This window comes from Macrotis lagotis, chromosome 1 (assembly GCF_037893015.1).
Source record: "Macrotis lagotis isolate mMagLag1 chromosome 1, bilby.v1.9.chrom.fasta, whole genome shotgun sequence".
NCBI lineage: Eukaryota > Metazoa > Chordata > Mammalia > Peramelemorphia > Peramelidae > Macrotis > Macrotis lagotis.
Genome location: NC_133658.1, coordinates 236,489,001 through 236,510,092, shown reverse-complemented (window position 1 = coordinate 236,510,092; position 21,092 = coordinate 236,489,001). Strand labels below are relative to the sequence as shown.

At 35.5% G+C, this 21,092-nt stretch overlaps 1 protein-coding gene across 1 annotated transcript in view; it reads right to left on the bottom strand.

The window, feature by feature from the left end:
* ALK (ALK receptor tyrosine kinase) overlaps positions 1 to 21,092 on the bottom strand; it is a 1,220,046-nt gene that overhangs the window by 916,196 nt on the left and 282,758 nt on the right. Inside the window, exon 2 of the mRNA XM_074209779.1 lies at positions 4,506 to 4,625. Within this exon, the coding sequence (XP_074065880.1) occupies positions 4,506 to 4,625 (120 nt within the window). The remainder of the gene's footprint in view (positions 1 to 4,505; positions 4,626 to 21,092) is intronic.

Sequence of the window (21,092 nt, the reverse complement as noted above, 5' to 3'; positions counted from 1 at the left end):
GTAGAGGTTAGACCATGCTCACAAGGTTACTCAGGAAGTGTTAGATCTGGAAGTCGAGTCTAAGGCCTCTGATCTAAGGTCCAACATGCTTCCCATTGCATGTTGCTGCCCCTTACCATGGCCCTACTCAGGGGTCATGAAGTCTTAGAATTCTAGAGACCAGAGAGTGTTAGATCTGGAAATCATTTCATGCAACCTTCTCATTTTAAAAGGGTGGAAACCAGGGCTCAGAGAAAGCTTGCACAGCAGTCAATCCAAATTGGGCTCAGGGGCTTGAAACATCACATGCAAGCATTAGCCTAGTTGCTCTGGTCAGTTGTTTTATTAGTCATATCCAATTCTTGGTGACCTTATTTGGGGTTTTTCTTGGCAAAGATCCTGGAGTGGTTTGCCATTTCCTTCTCCAACTCATTTTACAGATGAGGAAACTGAGGCAAACAAAATTAAGTGACTTGCCCAGGGTCACATAACTAGTAAAATTCAGTGTCAGATTTGAACTCAGCAAGATGAGTATTCCAGACTCCAGGGTTAGTCCTCTATGCATTGTGCCACCTAGCTGCCATCTGATCAGTTCGACCCAAATTTACTGGATACCAGTATAGGTGAATGTAAGCGAATGCCAGCTGGCTGGGGATTCTGGTCTTCAGGCCTTCTACTTCTTTGTCTCTGGAACTCTTAGTGATCAAAGCTCCTCTTCAAAAAACTCAATGTCCTTAATCTCTTCCCACCTGCTGCTGCTGGTGGAACTGATTTTTATCTAGATAGGCAGTTGGGACCTAGTATTTTAGACAGGCCTATAAATAAGTCTACAGTCATCAGGATTTGATGATAAAAAGGCAAAGGAAAAACTTTCTGAGACAGCCTCCATCAGAGCCCCGGGGGAGAGATGGGCTGCTCTCTGCTTCCTGAAGATGAAATTAGCTAAGCCCCCGTCACTCACACCTCAAGACAAGTAAGAGCTGGAATCCGATACAGAATGCCACTGACGAGAATATATATCCTCCAACATAAAAGGCCCCAACGTAAATTAGAAGAAATATGGAGAGCCTTCAAAAAGGTAGGTCAAACTTTTTCCTCAAGCAGATAATTACAGGCTGGGGGTGAGTAAATCTTATTAGCCTCTCTCCACCTCATCTTTCCTCATAAAACACTTGTGGGGAAGTAGCTGCAGTCAATCCGAGGCTGACACCTTGCTTAAAAGGGGACAGGGCCATTTGCTGCCCAGGCTCACCTTCTCAACTAGTAATTCTGACCTACCCCCACCCACCTGAGCATCAGCCTGGAAGCAGGAAAGCTGCATCTAGGAACATTTTCACTTTGGTGAAAAGTCATTTGACAAGATTAGATCCTCATGAAGGCTGGGAGCCTGGGGGTTTTGTGTGTGTGTGTGTGTGTGTGTGTGTGTGTGTGTGTGTGTGTGTGTGTGCACATGAGAGAGAGAGAGAGAGAGAGAGAGAGAGAGAGAGAGAGACAGAGAGACAGAGAGACAGAGAGACAGAGAGACAGAGAGAAGTGTAGGTGAGGGGGTAAAAGGGAAGAGTTATTTATGAAGGGAGAAAGTGCATGTTCTTGAGAAGGAAGCAGTTGCTTCATGGATGACAGAATCCTGGGATAAGGTTTCATTTTCCCCATTTTAGTCTTGAATCTGTCTAAGAACCTTAACCCATGGAAAAGTATATGTAGGCAATATCCACAGCAACTTAAGTTCCACTTAAGGTGCTTATATCCACTTGCATGACGTAGCTCCTTGTCTCTGAAAAATGGTTCCTTCAGGCTGGAATGGTCTGGTCAAATTTCTCCATGCAAGACTCAGGTCTTAAAATAAATGAAGTTATTAACATTTCTGAAAATGTATCCTCTGTAGCTCTTACTAGGTGCTGATTTATGGTCCTGGACCTTGCCTGATGCCTCTATCAATCACAGAGGAACATGGGGACAGGAGAGCTAACCTGAACTCCACCACTCACTCTGTAAATTGAGTGAACCTTCAGGCTTTTGGGGTTAGTCCAAAAATGTCCATCTCCAGGTAGTACTACAAACCACCTGAGTTACTCCTGAGTAAGAATGATTTAAAATCACCCAGATATTTCAATATCTTGGCAATGATGAGTTAATAGGTCCTATAAGACAACTCAATAATAATAGTGAAACTGACTATACCAGTTATATCCCAGTTCTTGAAGAATATTTGACCAGAAACCTTGATTTTTCTCTTTTTTCAAAAGGGAATAAGAAATTATCCAAAAGGGAAAAGAAAAATGACCAGTTTATAGATAGGTTGACCTAAATATGAAATTAGAAAACATTTCTCATTAATTTAAAATGAATCAGCCTAATTTTAATCAGCTCCATTAATGGCATCCCTACACACACACACACACACACATACACACACACACACACACACACATTTAAAGGGACCCCTTTTTAATAACAATCTAATAATAATTTAATTTTAACTGAGACTCATAGAGGAGAAATATTTCATTCAAAGTCATACATCCAATGAATTATTGAGGGGAGCTGGAAGTTAAGTGGTCTGACTCATAGACCAGCTGTTTGTATGAGTAACTAGCTTAGAAATAACAGTCTATGAGCCTAATTTCCCTCAGAGTTATGATGTTGGCAATAGGAGTCCACTAAAGATTGCAGTCTACTTTTATCATCTTGCATAGTATAGACATATGAGTATAAATTGGATTCAGGTGTGAAGTGTGGAAGGGAATATTTTAAAGTAGATCTTATGGGTGGATTCTCAGTATTAGGGATGAGTAGTTCAAGTCTGGGGATGGTAAGCCTGAATCAGGTTCAAGAATTTGAGATGGGCAGTATACTAAAATGAGATAATGAAATCAAAACCAGTGAAGATATTAAAGCTGAGCAAACTCTTGTAAAAAGACAATAGAGAACAGTAGAAACTTGGATATGATGGCTTCAAAGATGATGCTACAACCCTTACCTGAGAACTACTTTTCCTTTTTATGGAGAAAGTAATGAATAGCACAATTTAGATATATAATGATAATACTTCAGGATTTCAGTGAAGTTTGTGAAATTCTTCTAGACAATTGTTCCCAGAAACTCAATGACTATTAATGCATTATTAGGATGAGATGGTGATCAACCAAGGTAAGCTCATATGAACTAACACAATGGCATCCTCATTTAAAAGGCAGGACTTAATTCAAATGCTTCTGCATTTTAATATTGCAGAAATCACCAATGGTGATTCTTTCTTAGCTATTGCTTTTGTCTTATTCTTGTATTATTTTTACATTTTTGAAATACAAAGTTGATTGAGAACATGGTTGATGTTACTTGTCCCCATATATATTTCAAGGTGTTTGTCTTGAGGGTCTAAATTGTTAGTTATGAATTTTGTTGGGATGAAGTTCAGGGATGAGGAAGCAAAAAACAATTAAACAAACTTGCTTTTTAGCACAGTGAAGAAGTATATAGCATACTTTGACCTATGATTTGGATGAAACATTGGATGAATCACCTACTTCCAAATGCTTCTCACCAGTATCAGTTTCCACCTCTCCTTGACATTCAGAACATCTTAGTCACCATTGTATTGGAAGATATATCTAAAACAGGTATCAAATAACATCTTAAAACATTCCTGAATGCAGCTGATACCAAATTAAAATGTAACTGGAAAATATTTAATAAAATAAAAATACATCAGATTGTAGACAGCATTACATTTTAAAACTAAGTCAATATGCAGCCCAGAGGGATCCTTATGTATGGACTATTCGTCCCCATTTCCATTTAAGTTTGATAACACTGATCTAGGAGACTACACCTAAAGTGGATGCATGTTACCATGACTACAAAAAAGGATTATTTTGTTAGAGGACTTGGTGAGCTCCTCTGAACCTAAAGGCATAAGATGTAGTAAATTCCAAGAAAGGGATAATGGTGGTTCTGATGCTGGTGCTGGTGAAAGAATAGGCAGTAACTGAGCTTTAGGGTAGTTGGAGGGGCAGGAAGTTGCTAGATGAGGTCAGCAGTACTTAGGGTAAGAATACTTAGATGAATACCTCAAAATACACTGAGAATCATAGGAATAGCAAGTGAAAGGTACCTTAGAAGTCATGTAATTCAACTGCTTCATTGTTCAGTTAAAATATTTAAAACTCATAGAGTTTCAGTAATTTTTCTAAGGTTTTACAACCCCCCACACACACACATACACAAACACAGACAAATACACACACAAGCACACACAATGGCACAACCAGATTTTGATTTGATTTTTTTTATGCCCAAATCAGAGAGTGACAGTCATTAACAGGTGAGTAGAGTAGGGAGAACTCCAAAGACCAACTTCATCAATTTCCAAATTGTTCCATCTGCAAGTCCAATCTAGGAATATCCCCAAGATCCATGGAGCATTAAAATGTGTGGAATTTGAAGCACACTCCACTGACTATTACAATTTCCCTTAATTATGGGACTGACATATCTAAATGTATAAAATTCCTTTAGAAACTCACCATATCGGCTACGTTGAGAGAGGAAAGGGGGAGAATCTTTCATGATCCATGTTAGGTTCCAGATAAAAGGCTCTGTAGTTAGAGCAGGGATGTTTGTAGAAGATTCCAGGGAGTTTGGAGCTGTATAATAAAAAAGAAGAAAAATACTGACTAATGTACTCTCTGATAGTTTTTAGAAACAATTAGAAAGGACTTACAGATATCTAATTACATCCAATTTAAAAAATTAAGTACCACATCTGTCCTAGGAACCACATAGTGTATAACCTGTGAGAAACTGCAGAGAGGAAGATGGATATCTCATAGTTCCCAAAAAATAGGTGTTATTATTCCATTTCAGCAGATGAAGAAGGTTTGATCCTAGAAAAGTCCCTTAATTTCTTTGAGACTCAGTTTCTTCATCTGAAGACTAGGGACAATTTTATTTGTGTTATTGTCTCATAAAAATGTATAATCTCCTCTATGGAAATAAAATAAGATTAAATATGGATGTTTCACTGCAGCTAATAGCTACAGAATTAGTACTACTCACATTTTGAATGAATATAGTGTGACCAGGACAGAGGTTAGCAGGGTGATGACTACTCTTTTAAAAGGAAGTACTCTTCTGTTAATGCAGCCTATATATGAATTACCTCAGTTTGAGCTTGTAGTACATTAGAATCCCAAGGAATTTTTTAGAGGAATGAATGTTTAAAATACCCAGTCCATTCTCATTCTATTTGCATTGCTTATTCACATATAGGGTTTTGTTACACCCTCTAAATTTGATTTTAATACATAGCCCATTGTTTAGTCAGTTTAAAGACTTTTTGGATTTCAATTCTGTCATTTAGTCTCTTTGCCATCCTGCTTTAATTTTCACTATCACATAATTTATAAGCGTAGTGTCTATACCTTATCCAATCATTAATTAAAAAAAAAGAAAGAGCTGAGCAAAAAAGGGGACAAAAACAGATCTCTGGGACATTGCACTGACTATAATCCTCCCTCCATGTTAGCAGTAATTAATAAATAACCATTCTTTTGAGTTTAGTTGCTTAACTAGTTTTTAATCTATTATTATTTTCACCCAGTCCACATTCTTATATCTTATCTATAAAGATATTATAAAAATCTTTGTCAAAGAAGAAATTCAAGGAAGTCAATGTGGCAGAGCCAAGATGACAGAATACAGGCAGCAATCTACCAACATTCCATTCCAAACAACTTTAAAATAATTCTTCAAATCAAATTTTGGAACAGCAGAGTCAACAAAAGGTCATGATACATTTTCCAAGCTAAGACAACCTATGAGATTGGAGAGCTATCTAACACCAGGATGAAGGATGGTCCAGAATTCAGCGGGAGCACAAGCTATTGGTCTTGGAGGCTGCCATGACAGTGCAGGAGTAGTAGCATCAACAGCAGCAGTTTCAGGAAAATTAGAATAGTAAGGAAATTGGACCAACGATCCTAAAGAGATGCAACTGGCACTGACTGGCAGCTCTATTACCCATACCTAGTTCTGGGTTGTAGTTCCAGGGCAGAGGAGTACTAACACTTGTGGTCATTTACAAGGGAGCAAGGGGATCCATGTTCAAGAAGAATTTCTAGAAGAGGTAAAGAAAAAGAGAAAAATGATAGAGGAATGAGGAAAAGAAAATCACGAAAGGAAATGAGTGAATCAAGAAAGTTATGAAAATGGAATAAGCAAGTTGGTAAAAGAGACACAAAAAGATTACTAAAGAAACCTTAAAAATTGGCTTAGAAGTAAAAGAGAGACAAGCATTCACTGAAGAGAAGAATTCTTTAAAAATAAGAATTGGTCAAATGGAAAAAAGATATAAAAAAAGCTAATTGAAGAAAACAATCTGTTGAAGATTAGAATTGAGCAAAGTGGAAGCAAATGACTATAGATATATCAAGAATCAATAAAAGTCAAAAGGATAATTTAAAAAGAATATGTGAAATATATTCATCAGAACAATAACTGATAACAGTACATTGAGAAGAGATTTTTTAAGAATTATTGGATAGGGGCAGCTAGGTGGCACAGTGAATAGAGCACCCCTGGAGTCAGGAGGACCTGAGTTCAAATTTGACCTCACACACTTAATAATTACCTAGCTTTGTGACCTTGGGCAAGTCATTTAACCCCCCATTCCCTTGCAAAAAAAAATTTTAAAAAAAGGAATTATTGGATAATCTGAAAGTCATGAATAAAATAAGAGCCTTAGCATCAACTTTCAAGAAATTATCCAGTAAAATTGCCCTAATAGCCTGGAACCAGGAGGTAAAATAGAAATAGAAAGAATTCACTAATCATCTCCTGAAAGAGATCTCAAAATGAAATTTTACAAGAATACCATAGACAAATACACACTTAATCATCAAAACTGTGAATGTAAATAGGATGAACTCACCCATAAAATGAAAGTGGATAGTAAAATGAATTAGAAATTTGAATTCAATAATGTTATTTACAAGCCACACATTTGAAACAGAAAGATACACACTGAGTTGAAATAAAGTACTAGAGATCTATCATGCTGAGTTGAATTTCAAAAATACAGGAAAAGTAATCATGATCTCAGACAAAGTGAAAACCAGAATAGACCTAATTAGAAGTGATAATCAGGGAAACTACATTTTGCTAAAATCTGTCACAGACAAAATGAAATAATATTTTAAAATTAAGGGAAATTTCTCCAATAAAGATCTCAACTTCTCAAATATATTGAAAGGTAAGTCAAATTTAGGAAAATTAGAGCAATTCTTCCATTGATAAATGCTTTGAAGAAAAGGAAAAGATAGTTTTCAGAAGAAATCAAAGCTATGACGATTAACTGTGAAAGACTGGGCTATTTTGATCAATACAATGATACCAGACAGTTCCAAGGGACTCATGATGAAAAAATACTATTCTCTTTCAAAAAAATAACTGATAAACTGAGTGCAGATTGAAGTATAATTTTCTTATTTAATTTCTTTTGGGTTTTTTGTGTGATTATGGTAATATGGAAATGTTTTCCATGATTTCACATATATAATTGATAGCATTTTGCTTACCTTCGCAATAAATGAGGGAGCAATAGAAGAGTTTAGAACTTATATGAAAAGAAAATAATATATAAAATAAATAATATTCAAAAAGAAAAAAGAAGAGATTCAAGTGAATTGATTCGTTGATACTTTACCAGCTTAGTTACCCTAATTTCCCTTTCTACATACACAAACCTTTCTCTTCTTTCTACTCACCAAAGCTCAAGACTCAGATTTTTTTCCTTAGTCCCATGTCCCTTCTTTTCAGTCTTTATTAAGACAATTCAATAACAATAAATGACATGAACATAAAGGTTCTGAAAAATATTCCTTTGTAGCAAGTTTAAGAATTATCCTTAGGTCCCTTTCTCAGATGAAGAAACGGAGGTTAGGAGAGGTTAAGTAACTTGCTGAAGTTCAAACTGCTAAGTGTCAGAAGCAGGATTTGACCCCAAATTTCTGCTGAATTTTTCCACTAGGCCATCATGCAGTTTGGCATTTTGAGGAATCAAGGGTTAAAAAAGTCTAATTGGCAAGGGGAGGGCAAAATGTAAGAGTTCTGGTGAATGACATTGAACTGCGGCTTCTTCCTCTAGAGTTTTCTAGATGACCTAGTGAATAGAATTCTGGGTCCAGTTTGAGGAAGTCTGAATTTATATCTAATCTCAGACACTTATTAGCTATGGAGCCCTGGGAAAGTCATTCTGACTTTATCTGACTCAGTTTCCTCAACTGTAAAATCGGATAATGGGATAAAGATGAAATAAGATAACATAAGGTTCTTAGCCTGATGTCTGACACACAGTAGGCACTTAACCAATACTTATTCCCTTTCCCTTAATCACCAAGTCTCATGGTCTCCTAAAAATCCATTCTGGGTGCACAAATATTATGGTTCTTTAAATGCTGTTTCAATCCATCTCTTCCTAATAATGCCTCTGCCTGTACTTTGTGTTCTGCTCTGTAACTTGATCTAATCGTGTTTGCTTCAGTTATTGCCTTATCAATGCAAAGCCTGAAATTGCACTCAGAAGTTATGAATTCTTTACAATTATGTTATTTTCAAAAGAAAAAAATTGGTGCAGGCTGACAGCTTTCCCTGTAGCCAGAAGGCCAGGGAGCCACAAAGGATGAATGTTTCAGATTTGCATTTGAGAGAGAGGGAGAAAAGGGTCAAGGCAAAGATGCCTTCTTCCTTTATTGTACCTCGATTGCATTTCATGTCAAGAAAAGTAATTACAATATGTCTGCAAATCAAATGAACTCATTCCCCACAGTTAGGCAGCTCTTGGCAGGAAAATCCCAGCTCAGTGACCACTGGCTGGTGGGGTGTGGTAGAAAAATGATTATTTTTTTTTAAAGGAGTAAGAGCTCAAAGTATTTCATACAGTTACTTGGAGGAGTAGTCAACCTGATCAGGATATCTGGCTTCTTGACCCCCACTTGACCCAGGTATGCTAAGCATCTCCAAAAGTATTTTTAAAATGACGCATTTTCTTAGATCATTTGATCATCTCTTCTTGTGGTGAAGAGGCTAGCAGCTAGCCCAGCAGCTCACCTTCATGACCTGCAATCCCCTTTTAAAGTAATCACTTAGCATGACTTAAGCCTATAATGCCATGTTTCCCCAGGGGACCTACTCTGGTCCACACTTGCCAAATGCTTGGCACTGCCCTACAACTGCTACAACTGTTAATATTAATATTGCCTTTTAAAAAAGTACTTTAGTACTTGCTCCAACCAAAGACATAAGGTAGTATAATATTTATTATACTCAATTTGTAGATGAGGAAACTGAGGCAGAGAGAGACTAAAGAGACTTACTTGACTGACTTAACAATAGTTATCAATGACATTGGAGCTGAGATTTAAACCAAGTATTCTGAGCCCAATATTCTTTGTTCTCATATCATGCTCCCTCTTCGCTAATTTCAGTAGGGCTTTACCATCCCATGAGACTATGCATTTCTATCAGTTTAGGACCAGTCTATTACTACTATCTGACTAGAAAAAACTAGAATTCAATTGATGTTAGACTAAGTCTTAAAAGTTTTTTGGCACTTCCTCTTCCCCCCACCTCCTGTCAAAGCAGTTAGGTTGTATTCAAACTGGATGACTAGAATCATCTGAGAGAACAGAGTGATGAATATCCTCATAGAAGAACCAAGCTGGAGATCATTGAATGTTTAAAGCAAATGGTAACTTGCATGATTAAAAAATATATTTGCATTCATATATATACATATATATGTGTACATATCTGTATTACACACATGTGCATATAAATACATGGATACATATATGTATATATTTCTATATTTATTTATAGATATATTAGCTTGTTATAATCATATATATAGAATTTTATAACTTTATATATAGCTCTTTATAGCCTATATATGCATATATATTTATGTTTATATAAAATTAGAGGGAGAAATCACTCCCAACTATTTAAATCATTGAGAAGATGGGAAAAGTAATAAGTGACACTTTTTTAATGTTTTAAATTTTGCAAAGTCCTTTAAATATATTACTGTAACTGATTTTCATAGCAAGCTTATGAACTAGATGTGGAAGGTTTTATTAACACCATTTTAGAGATGAGGAAGCTGAGATCCCAAGAAATGATTTATCTAAGGTTATAGTTACAAAGTAATCAGAAATTGAACCCAAGTTCTTGACTTCTGTATTTACTCAGCCGGAAGATTTTATCTTCTGTTTGTGAAGAAACAGTGAAATGAAAGTTTAGTTTAGTTTTTAAATGGACAGGTACAGGATAAGGGCTTTAGAGATCAAAGAAACTTAAATTATTAGTGCACCATATAAAAAGCCCTGAGTGGCAGATAATCAATCCAGAAAAAAGAACTTGGGAGCCATACTGAATAATTTCCCAAGGTCACTGGCCCAATGTGCTGCTTCAGTTACATTCATCTAAACTTTAATAAGCAACTACTATTTATCAAGCACTCTGCAGTATAAGTGATAGTAGCCTGTGTAGATGCTACACAATGCAGAAGATGTACTGACTTTTACGAATGATTATTAGTACAATTTGACAGGAATGAAGAGTTAGTGAAGGGGGATAACATGAAAAAAGCTTAAATATTAGGGAAATCAGACTATGAAAGATCTTAAATTCCAGGATGAGGAATTTGTATTTCATCATTAGATAAGTAGTGAGCCACAGAAGACTCTTTTTTTCCCTAAAGGAGTGGCATGGGCAGTTTTGTGTCTTAAGAAGATTGCAGCTAGCACCCATGTGGAGATTGTTGTTATTGTTTGTCCTTCATTTTCCAAAAAGACCATGACATTAGGGATGTGGACTATCAGGATGGTGATGTAAACAAAGAAAAGAAAATACATGTGAGGTGTTAGGAGTTAGCAGTTAGAAACTAATTATATATGATGGGTGAGGGCAAACGAAGAGTCAAAGATGACTTAATCAAAGGATGCTTAAGCTAAAAAAAGTCAATTAAATAATCATCATCATCATCATCATTAAGTATATTGGAAAAGAGAAAGCATTATCCCCTTCTATAAAACTTAAGTGTATTTTAAATGGTCAAGTAAAATGATAATGTTTTACTTCTGGATCATAACTTAGAATAAAGAAGTCAAACCCAAGGCCTTGCAGAACTCCAAATGGTGGTTGGAACTAGATGAAAATGTAATTAAGAAATGTTATTTCAGGTTTTTTTGTGGAAGACCAATAAAACCACCACAACAAAAATCATCTACCCTGATTCAGAATTCTGGCCAAAAGCCATTGACAGATTAGCAGATTAGAAAGTCTCTCCCTTGAAACCCAATATAAGTACCTGGAAAATGATTCATATTCAAGACCCCATTTGTCCCTTAGCAACATCTTTGTGCACCAACTGATGCTTCTTTATGCCTTGGCTGGTATTGATGAACAGAATAAAGCCTTTTATTAACATATTCTTACTAAGAAACAATAGGCTTTCTTTACATAGTCATCTTTTTAAATCAAGAATTATAATAATTTATTTGATGCTTTGAAGTTTTAAAAGACTTTTACATATATTATGTTATGTAACATGATAACATTTAGAGAGAAATTCTGTTATTATCATCATTTTATTAAGGAGGAAACTGAGACTCAGAGAAATGATGTGGCTTACCTAGGGTCATGCACATAGCAAATATCTAAAGTGAGATTCAAACCAAGATGACATTGATTTCAATTCCAGGTCTCAATGTATTATTGCAGGGACCTTAACTTTTATCCTATATCATAGCTCCCCTTTGGCAGTCTAGCAGAAACTTACTGACCCATTTTTCATAATAATTTTAGATGAATAAAATAAAATACAGAGATTTAACAAAAGAAGGCAAAAGCCAGTGAAAATAAAAATAAATCCCCCCAACTATGTTAACAAAATGCATAGAGATCGTGGACCCCCAGGTTCTGAACCCCTGCTCTAGATCATGTGGAAACTGAGGCCCAAGGACATTCAGTGACTTGTTCCCTGGGTAGTGAAGTATCAGTTGTGGTGGCCTCTGACTCCAATGTCCAGCTTCCTGCTTGAGGATACTGTCACCACCTATTTCATATAATCATAAGGTAAGACCTGGGAAGGATCTCAAAGGTAATTAGATTTAATTCTCTTGTTTTATAGGTGAGGAAATCATGGAATAAAAAGGACAAATGATTCATTCACATTTACACTGCTAGTAAGTGTCTGGAAAAGGATGCAAACTCAAATCTTGACTCCATTCTCAGTTCTCTATCTACTGAGGATTAAGGAAATCCTTTTCAAGTTTTACACACATGTGAGTAATTATTACTAAAATTAAGTAAATCTCAATTTTCCATATTCCACCTATTAAGTTACACATGATAATTTACCTCCTTTTTTTCCCCATTGCCCCAAGTACAACTAGCCTGTATAGTGGCTGCCAGGTTTGGAATCAGAAAAATCTGAATTTGAATTCAATCTCAGACACTTAATGTGTGACCCTGGGTAAATCATTTCACCTCTATTTGCTTCAGTTTCCTCTAATGTAAAATGGTGTTAATAATAACACCTACCTCCCAAAGATTTTATGTCTATATACACAATACACATGTAACAAGTATATGAATATGTGAGTCTATGTGTATACACTCCTTTGTGTATAAACCTATACATACATAAAAATAAGTATGGCACACAGTAAGAACTATATAAATGTTAGCTATTTTCATTATTATTATTATTATTATTATTATTATTATTATTACCAAACAACTGATATATTCTTTGTATATATTCCTATATAACTTCTTTCTGAATATTTCCTCACTTCATGATTTTGTCACAGTGGATCCTCCTTCTGTTGACCTAATTCTTTTCCCAACATGAGTAGAAGACAGTCTATGACAGTTGCTGGGCTGATTCTGAAGCCTCTACAAATTTAACTAAATAGAGCTTCTGAAAATAGGCATACAAGCTTTTATCAGGTCTATTTTCCTGATGCACATACAAGTGGATATATGATATATATAATATATATTATAAATAAAAAATATATAATATATATTATATATATATATATATGTATATAAAGTATGTGCAAGTGTTGAAAGTAGAATGGGCCTAGTAATGGATATATATATATATATATATATATATATATATATATATATGTGTGTGTGTGTGTGTGTGTGTGTGTGTGTGTATGTGTATTATACAATAATAATATACATATTTGTCATCTGGTATTTAGAATTTAAAAGCTTTTTTTTCCTCCATTCTTGTAAATAACTGGGAATTGACTGTAGATGGTCGTTATTTACCAGGATTGTCGTGTTTTATCAGTGAACATGTTTTACCAACCAACATCAATAACATGAAGGAAATAGGTCATTCTAGTTACCTTTTGGAACTGTTCCTGCCTCTCTATCACATTTTACTTATTTATCTTCTTTCCCACAATAAAACAATCAGTGACAGGCTGCCAGTTCTTCTCCTTATTTGAAAACACACTTAATAATGCATTATTTTACAATGATTTTGTGTCACGCACAGCAAAGCATAATGGGACCAAATAAATAGTCTTCTGGTTGTCTAACTCCTGGATGAGTGACTTTTGAAAAAAGGAACAGACAAGAAGGCGTGGCCCTTTGCAATTGGCAGTAGATGGGAAAAGGTTGTGAATATTTATTGGCCAACAATCACACACCTGCTCAGTCAAAAGGGCTTTTACATATATATGGAAATGTTCTTACCAAATTGACATGCCTGCTGAGTTTTGGGTTAAGTTGGGATGTTAGAGGCAGTTGATTTAGGGCTGAAAACTATAGATGTCATTCCCAGTGAGCTGAAAGGGAGAGTTAGCAGGTGTGCCCTTCAGAGCAATGAGATTTTGTCAACAACTTTTCAAACAAAATAATGCAGCCACATAGTAAAGGCCTTATACATGATAAGACGGAACATTATCTTTCTTTTCTTTTCTTGTTTAGAATTTTCATTGGCTAACTCCATTAGAAGAGAGAGAGAATACTTATCATCAAAATGAATGTAATGCACCAGCCTAAGTTGAGCTACCTTTTCTAACTTGCAGTATTGATTATTAGTATTTCATTTGGAGAAGGAGGGGTTATAAATTGATTTGGGTGTTCTATAAGGATTTCTTAGGGATAATAAAATTAAAGATTAAAAATGAATAATGTTAACAAAGTATTTGATCATGTACTCTGCTTATTTACATTCTTATAAGTTTAAAAGTGAGATAAAGCCCCAATAATACATTTTAACCAGTTTATGCTTCATATATAATTATAAAGCAAATATGTAACTAAATGTTTATACATTCCAACCTCCCAATGTGTGACATCACACATTTGAGAAAAGTTAAAAAATCCTGAAGTTTTTTTTAAAGCTGCAACCAATTTATATCACACTGATATAAAATTTAGTAGGAGACACATCAATTATAAATTATGAATAATGGGCAGCCTATCTGTAAATAGGCCATCAACTTGTAGTTAAATACCCCCCCCCAGAAATGATTTGTGAATCAAAATCAACACTAATTATGGTAATATAATTCCAGTCAATCTAAGAAAGATGGTTTTTTTTTAAAGGAGACTCTTACTTTAGATCAAAGAGTGCTAGCTTAAAGTCAGAGGATCCAAAATTGAATTTTGGCTTTGCTACACTTAACTTTCTGTTCTCAGTTTATAAAATTAATTCATATTTTAAAGAAAAGGACTAGACTAGATGATCACTAAGGCTTCTTCTAGCTCTAAAGCTATATTCCACTGATCTTATCATCAACTATATTCCCCCATTATCCCTGGGAAAAAGAGAGGGAAAATAACATACTTGAAACCCCCACCATAACAACCTCTCCCTATATGGATTATTGTTGTTGTTATTATTATTATTATTATTATTATTATTATTATTATCAATTATTTTGCAAAACAATTGGAGTTAAGTGACTTGCTTGGTGTCACAAATTTAGAAAGTGTCCGGTGACAGAAGTAAGATTTGAACTCAGGTCCTCCTTATTCCAGGACCAGAGCTCTAGACCCTTTGCCACATAGCCTCCACCCTCTATATAGATTATTAAAGATTTAGAGTTGAAAGGGATTTTGAAAATTAATACCGTGGAAGTAAGATTGGGGGAAAACTGTAAAACTCAAATAAAATCTTTAATAAAAAAAAAATATAAATAAATAAATAAAACAAGACCTTCTTTTTAGAAGTGAGGGTCAGAACAGTTAGATGACTTGTCTAAGACCATAACGGTACTAAGTGGCAGGGACACTACATCCTCCTATACCAATTTGCAATGTTTTCCACTGTGCCCCTTAAGAAACTCCTCTTCTAAAACAGAGAAAGATAATTATAGACCTATCTCCCTAATGAATATAGATGAAAAAATCTTAAATAAAATCTTAGCAAAAATGATTACAACAAGTTATCACTGGGATAATACATTATGATCAAGTAGGATTTATTCCAGGAATGCAGGGTTGGTTCAATATTAGGAAAACTGTTAGTATACTCAATTATATCAATAAAACCTATCAGAAACCATATGATCATATCAATAGATGCTGAAAAAGCTTTTGACAAAATACAGCATCCATTCCTACTAAAAACACTAGAGAGTATAGGAATAAATGGATTATTCCTTAGAATAATTAGCAGTATCTATCTGAAACCATCAACAAGCATTATATTCAATGGGGAGAGGCTAGAGGCATTCCCAATAAGATCAGGGGAGAAACAAGGATGCCCATTATCACCACTACTATTCAATATCGTATTAGAAATGTTAGCTTCAGCAATTAGAGAAGAAAAAAATGAAGGAATTAGAATTGGGAAGGAAGAGACAAAACTCTCACTCTTTGCAGATGACATGATGTTCTACCTAGAGAATCCCAAGAAATCATCCAAAAAACTACTGGAAACAATTAGCAATTTTAGCAGAGTTGCAGGCTATAAAATAAACCCTCATAAATCCTCAACTTTTCCATATATGTCTAGCAAGATACAGCAGGAAGGGCTAGAAAGAGAAATACTATTCAAAGTAACCTCAGATAATATAAAATACCTGGGAGTCTATTTGCCAAGACAGACTCAGAAACTTTTTGAAAACAATTATAAAACACTTCTCACACAAATTAAATCAGATTTAAATAACTGGGAAAATATCAACTGCTCATGGATAGGGAGAGCTAATATAAGAAAAACGACAGTTCTACCAAAACTAAACTATCTGTTTAGTGCCCACCAATCAAAATTCCAAAAAATTACTTTAATGAGTTATAAGAAATTGTAAGTAAATTCATATGGAGAAATAAAAAGTCAAGAATTTCCAGGAATTTAATGAAAAAAAGTGCAAAAGGGGCAGCTAGGTGGCGTAGTAGATAAAGCACCAGCCTTGGAGTCAGGAGTACCTGGGTTCAAATCCGGTCTCAGACACTTACTAATTACCTGGCTGTGTGGCCTTAGGCAAGCCACTTAACCCCATTTGCCTTGCAAAAAAAGCAAAAAGAAAAAAAAGAAAAAGAAAAGAAAAAGAAAAAGTGCAAAAGAAGGGGGCTTAGCCCTACATGATCTAAAATTATATTGTAAAGCATCAGTCATCAAAACTGTTTGGTATTGGCTAAGAAATAGAGTGGTGGACCAGTGGAATAGACCAGGTGCAAAAGCAGGAGATGATTATAGCAACCTGCTGTTTCATATACCGAAAGAGTCCAGCTATTGGGATAAAAACTCTCTCTTTGATAAAACCTGCTGGGAAAATTGGAAGTTAGTATGGAAGAAACTTAGATTAGACTAACACATAATACCCTTTACCAAGATAAGATCCAAATGGTTACAGGATTTAGACATAAAAAACAATACTATAAGCAAATTAAAAGATCAAGGACTAGTTTACCTGTCAGATCTATGGAAAGGGGAGCAGTTTATGACTAAGCCCTGTTTGTGGTGGCAAAGAATTGTAAATCAAGTAAATGTCCTTCACTTGAGGAATGGCTTAGCAAACTGTGGTATATGTATGTCATGGAACACTATTGTTCTATTAGAAACCAGGAGGGATGGGAATTCAGGGAAGCCTGGAGGGATTTGCATGAACTGATGCTGAGTGACATAAGCAGAACCAGAAAAACACTGTACACCCTATCAGCAACATGGGGGTGATGTTCAACCTTGATGGACTTGCTCACTCCATCAGTGCAACAATTTTGGGCTGTCTGCAATGGAGAATACCATCTGTATTCAGATAAAGAGCTGTGGAGTTTGAACAAATTTCAAGGACTATTCCCTTTAATCAATCAATCAATCAATTAATTAATTAATTTGTTTGTTTGTTTGTTTATTAGTTTTTTGCAAGGCAAATTGGGGTTAAGTGGCTTGCCCAAGGCCACATAGCTAGGTAATTATTAAGTGTCTGAGACTGGATTTGAACATAGATACTCCTGATTCCATGGCCGGTGCTTTATCCACTGTGCCACCTAGCTGCCCTTATTCTCTTTAATTTAGAAAAAAACCAAATATCTTATTGTCTTATCTTTTTTATCTCTTATACTTTTTGTTTCTTCCTTAAGGATGTGATTTCTCTCTCATCACACTCAATTTGGATCAATGTACAACATGGAAGCAAAATAAAGACTGACATAATGCTTTCCGTGGGGGAGAGGGGGGAGGGAAGTAAGATTGGGAGAAAAATTGTAAAACTCAAAACTCAAATAAAATCTTTAACAAAAAAAAAGAAATTCCTCTTCTTTCCCTACCTAGCTCTTAAGACCTTTATCCTTCAATTCAGACTATCTCTCCCTTCCCCAAAGTCTTAGCAATCAGTGGAGGGAATAGAAATTCTCACTGTGGAGAGGAAGATGCTATTTGTCTTAAATATTACCATTCTCTGATCCCATTGTCAACCTTGTTCCAGCATCTTATGCCTAGGTGCAGGTTTACCTGTCAGTTAAGTACTATTTAAACATCCAAAAATGAGCATATTTTGGTAGAGACACAAAGAATAACAAATACCTGGGTAACACATCCAAAGTCCTTCAATTGAACTCAAATTTTCCTCTTCCAACACACACACTTAACCCTACCTCAATCTTAAACCTTAGAACTGCCCTCTTCCCTCCCTAGGTCTAGTCTTCCTATTCTTCTTTTTTGGTATTTTGGAGGGTAGAATGATACTCATGGCATGGCATTGGCATCAGAGCAGGGAAAGTGACTGCTAAACCCAGCTTTAGAGAGTATTCCATATCTGCTCTCATCTTCACCCTGACTGAACTTCAGAATTATAAAACTGTGAAGTAAACATTTTGACCCTTCTGCCTCTCTTACCATTTATTCTCAGTTACCTTTTTATTCATGAGTAAACATATAATTAAATGCCTCAGGTAAAATTTTTTTCATGTTTTACATGATCAGAACACCATAGTCCCATTTATTATCCCCATACTGTTGCCTATGCAGTAGAAGCATATGTCCCCAATTTTATAGAAAAAAAAAGTTATAGGAAATACTGCTATTGCAGACATCTGGGATAGAATTAATCCTGGGAACTGAGAGAAATGAAGAAATAGATCTTAGAGGCTATGTATTCTTTCTTGCCTACAACAGAATTAGCATGTTTTTTTTCTAAGACTAGAATAAAGGATAATAGTATCTGACACTAGAGTAGAGATTTATGTTTGCACAATATTTTGTATTCATTATTTCCTTTGATCTCTTCTATAACCTTACGAATGACATAGATCAGCATCATCATCATTTTATTGCTGAGATAATGAACAAAATCCCAGAAAAGTGAAAAGACCAGTCCAGAGGTGTAGACTTTCCTATATATCTAGTGCAGGTTCCGTTATATGAAGAAGAATGCGGGTCAGGACCAAAGAGGGAAAAGGGAGATAATAGAAAAATTACTGCTATGACTTATCTAGAGAATGAAGGAGAAAAGGTTCAGTTTGACAGCTAAGTTTTTTAATGACTGTTTACCCTGGCTGAAATAACTCTGCTCCATTTAGGTCTGGTCAAGCAAATATCTCCCAACTAGATTATCACCTCTTAAGAAGACTGCATCCTTTGCTTTAATAATGTCTATGAGATCCCTTTGCATCCTCCCCAAAGCATGTACAGATGTACTTGGCAGGAAGAGGTTTCAGAAATTTGAGTCAAATAATGTGTTACATATGCTAAAATAGGAGGGTTTCAAAGAAATAATATAGTTGTATGTTTTGCTATACATACAAGAAAGAAGGAGGAGACTTCTGTTCAATTTTTAGATTTCAACCCCTCTAGGAACTATCCACCATCATTACCTGGATCCAATGGGCTCCTGTCATATGTCCATTTCTGTGCTTTGCTTGTACTATACATGAAATTTACTTCACTATGATCTCAAGTCTATTTTCTCCTCCCAAAATATGCTGCCCAGAATAGTAATCAAAGACAGACTTTGAACTATCACCAGGCTTTCATCTTGGAATCTCAAAGAGCCTTACAGGCATTAAATAATTGATGGGCTCTAAATGGCACAAAGGCTACATAGCTTGGAGAAGGAACTTCATCTAACAAAAACCTTTCCTTTTTTGAGTTAATATACTTTCAGGGGAAATCAAAATGGCAACTGTGTTTAGTGTTCTCACACTCTTATCTGAAAGAAAGATACCAAGTGTCCATAAGAAAAGGTATTACTTTTCTTAAACTTCTTCATCTCACTCAAAGATTAGGACAAGTATCATTTTGTACAAGAGACCTTCCCTGTCCCTTCTCCTCCTCAAATTAATAATTATATCCTTTGTACTTATTTGCACGGTATAATCCATACTAGAATGTAAATTCTTTGGGACTGGAGAATATTTCTGTTTTGTCTTTATATCCTTAGCCCTGAATGCACTATTTAGTAAACATTAGACACTTAATAAATCCTTGCTGAATTAAGTTAAACTGAACTTCAAGTTTCAATGCATGGAAGTTCACCATTGAAACAATAATTATGTGAAATAAACTAGAATTAATCTTGAGGTGCCTTCATAGCCCAGTTTTATAGGATGAGAAAAAGTATCAAACCTAAGTGACTACTTGTTGGCAGTGTTCTGATTCATGGACCAATCAGAAGGACTGGGGAAACCATTTAGAGATGAAGCTGAGCCACTTAAAGAGTAGGGCACCCACCACACAAAGATGTATACAGGAGCATTCATTAGGGATTGTAAAGAGGTAGACAATAGAGCCCCTTTGGGGTCACCAAGGAATCAACCCTCCCTCAATCCTGAATCCCTTAAGCAGGGTTTCTGTAGAACTCTATGATTCCAGTCACACACTCCTTCTCAAACCTACTACCTTGTAAGCAGGCATCAGAACTAGTGGGTCTTTGATTGGTGAACAGAAAAATCACTTGAAATATTATCATGTTTAGGAAGTTACAATGTTACAAAAGGTACAATTAGGTTTTGGACCCATATCTCCAGCTCTAAAACCAGCATTCTCTTCCCCTATGCCACAGCATCTCACCCTTAAAGATTTCATTCTCTGAGTTCTTGTCTGATAATCTATAAGATGAGCAGGTTGGTCTGAATGATCTCTAAGGTCACTTCTATCTAAAGAATCTATGATTCTGGGTTATTTGTCAGGAAGTCACAATTCTTAGCATGATTTTTCTCAGGATTGTTCTTTTAGAGTATAATATCTCACCTGTGGTCAGATTCACAAAAAGCAGAATGATCTACTGGGCCGGGGCTAGTTATCCAGAAATCTAAATTCCGAACATCTAAGATTTACTGTATGACCTTGGGCAAGTCATTTAACTAGAGTCTGGCTCACCCTACATGTAAAATGAGGACCATAATATTTCCTAACTACCTCCAGGGATGCTCTGAGAATTAATGAGGTAATATACGCAGAACACTTTAGGGTCTTTTGTAGAAAGATGCCCTAGAAATCCTCAGGACTGTTATTTAAAAACAGCATTGCCAGAATCATATTTTTTAAATTCAATATCTGCATTACCCTAACCAACTTATAGTAATATGAAAGGAGAGACTAATAATCTAATTTAATTCTCCCTATTTATGAT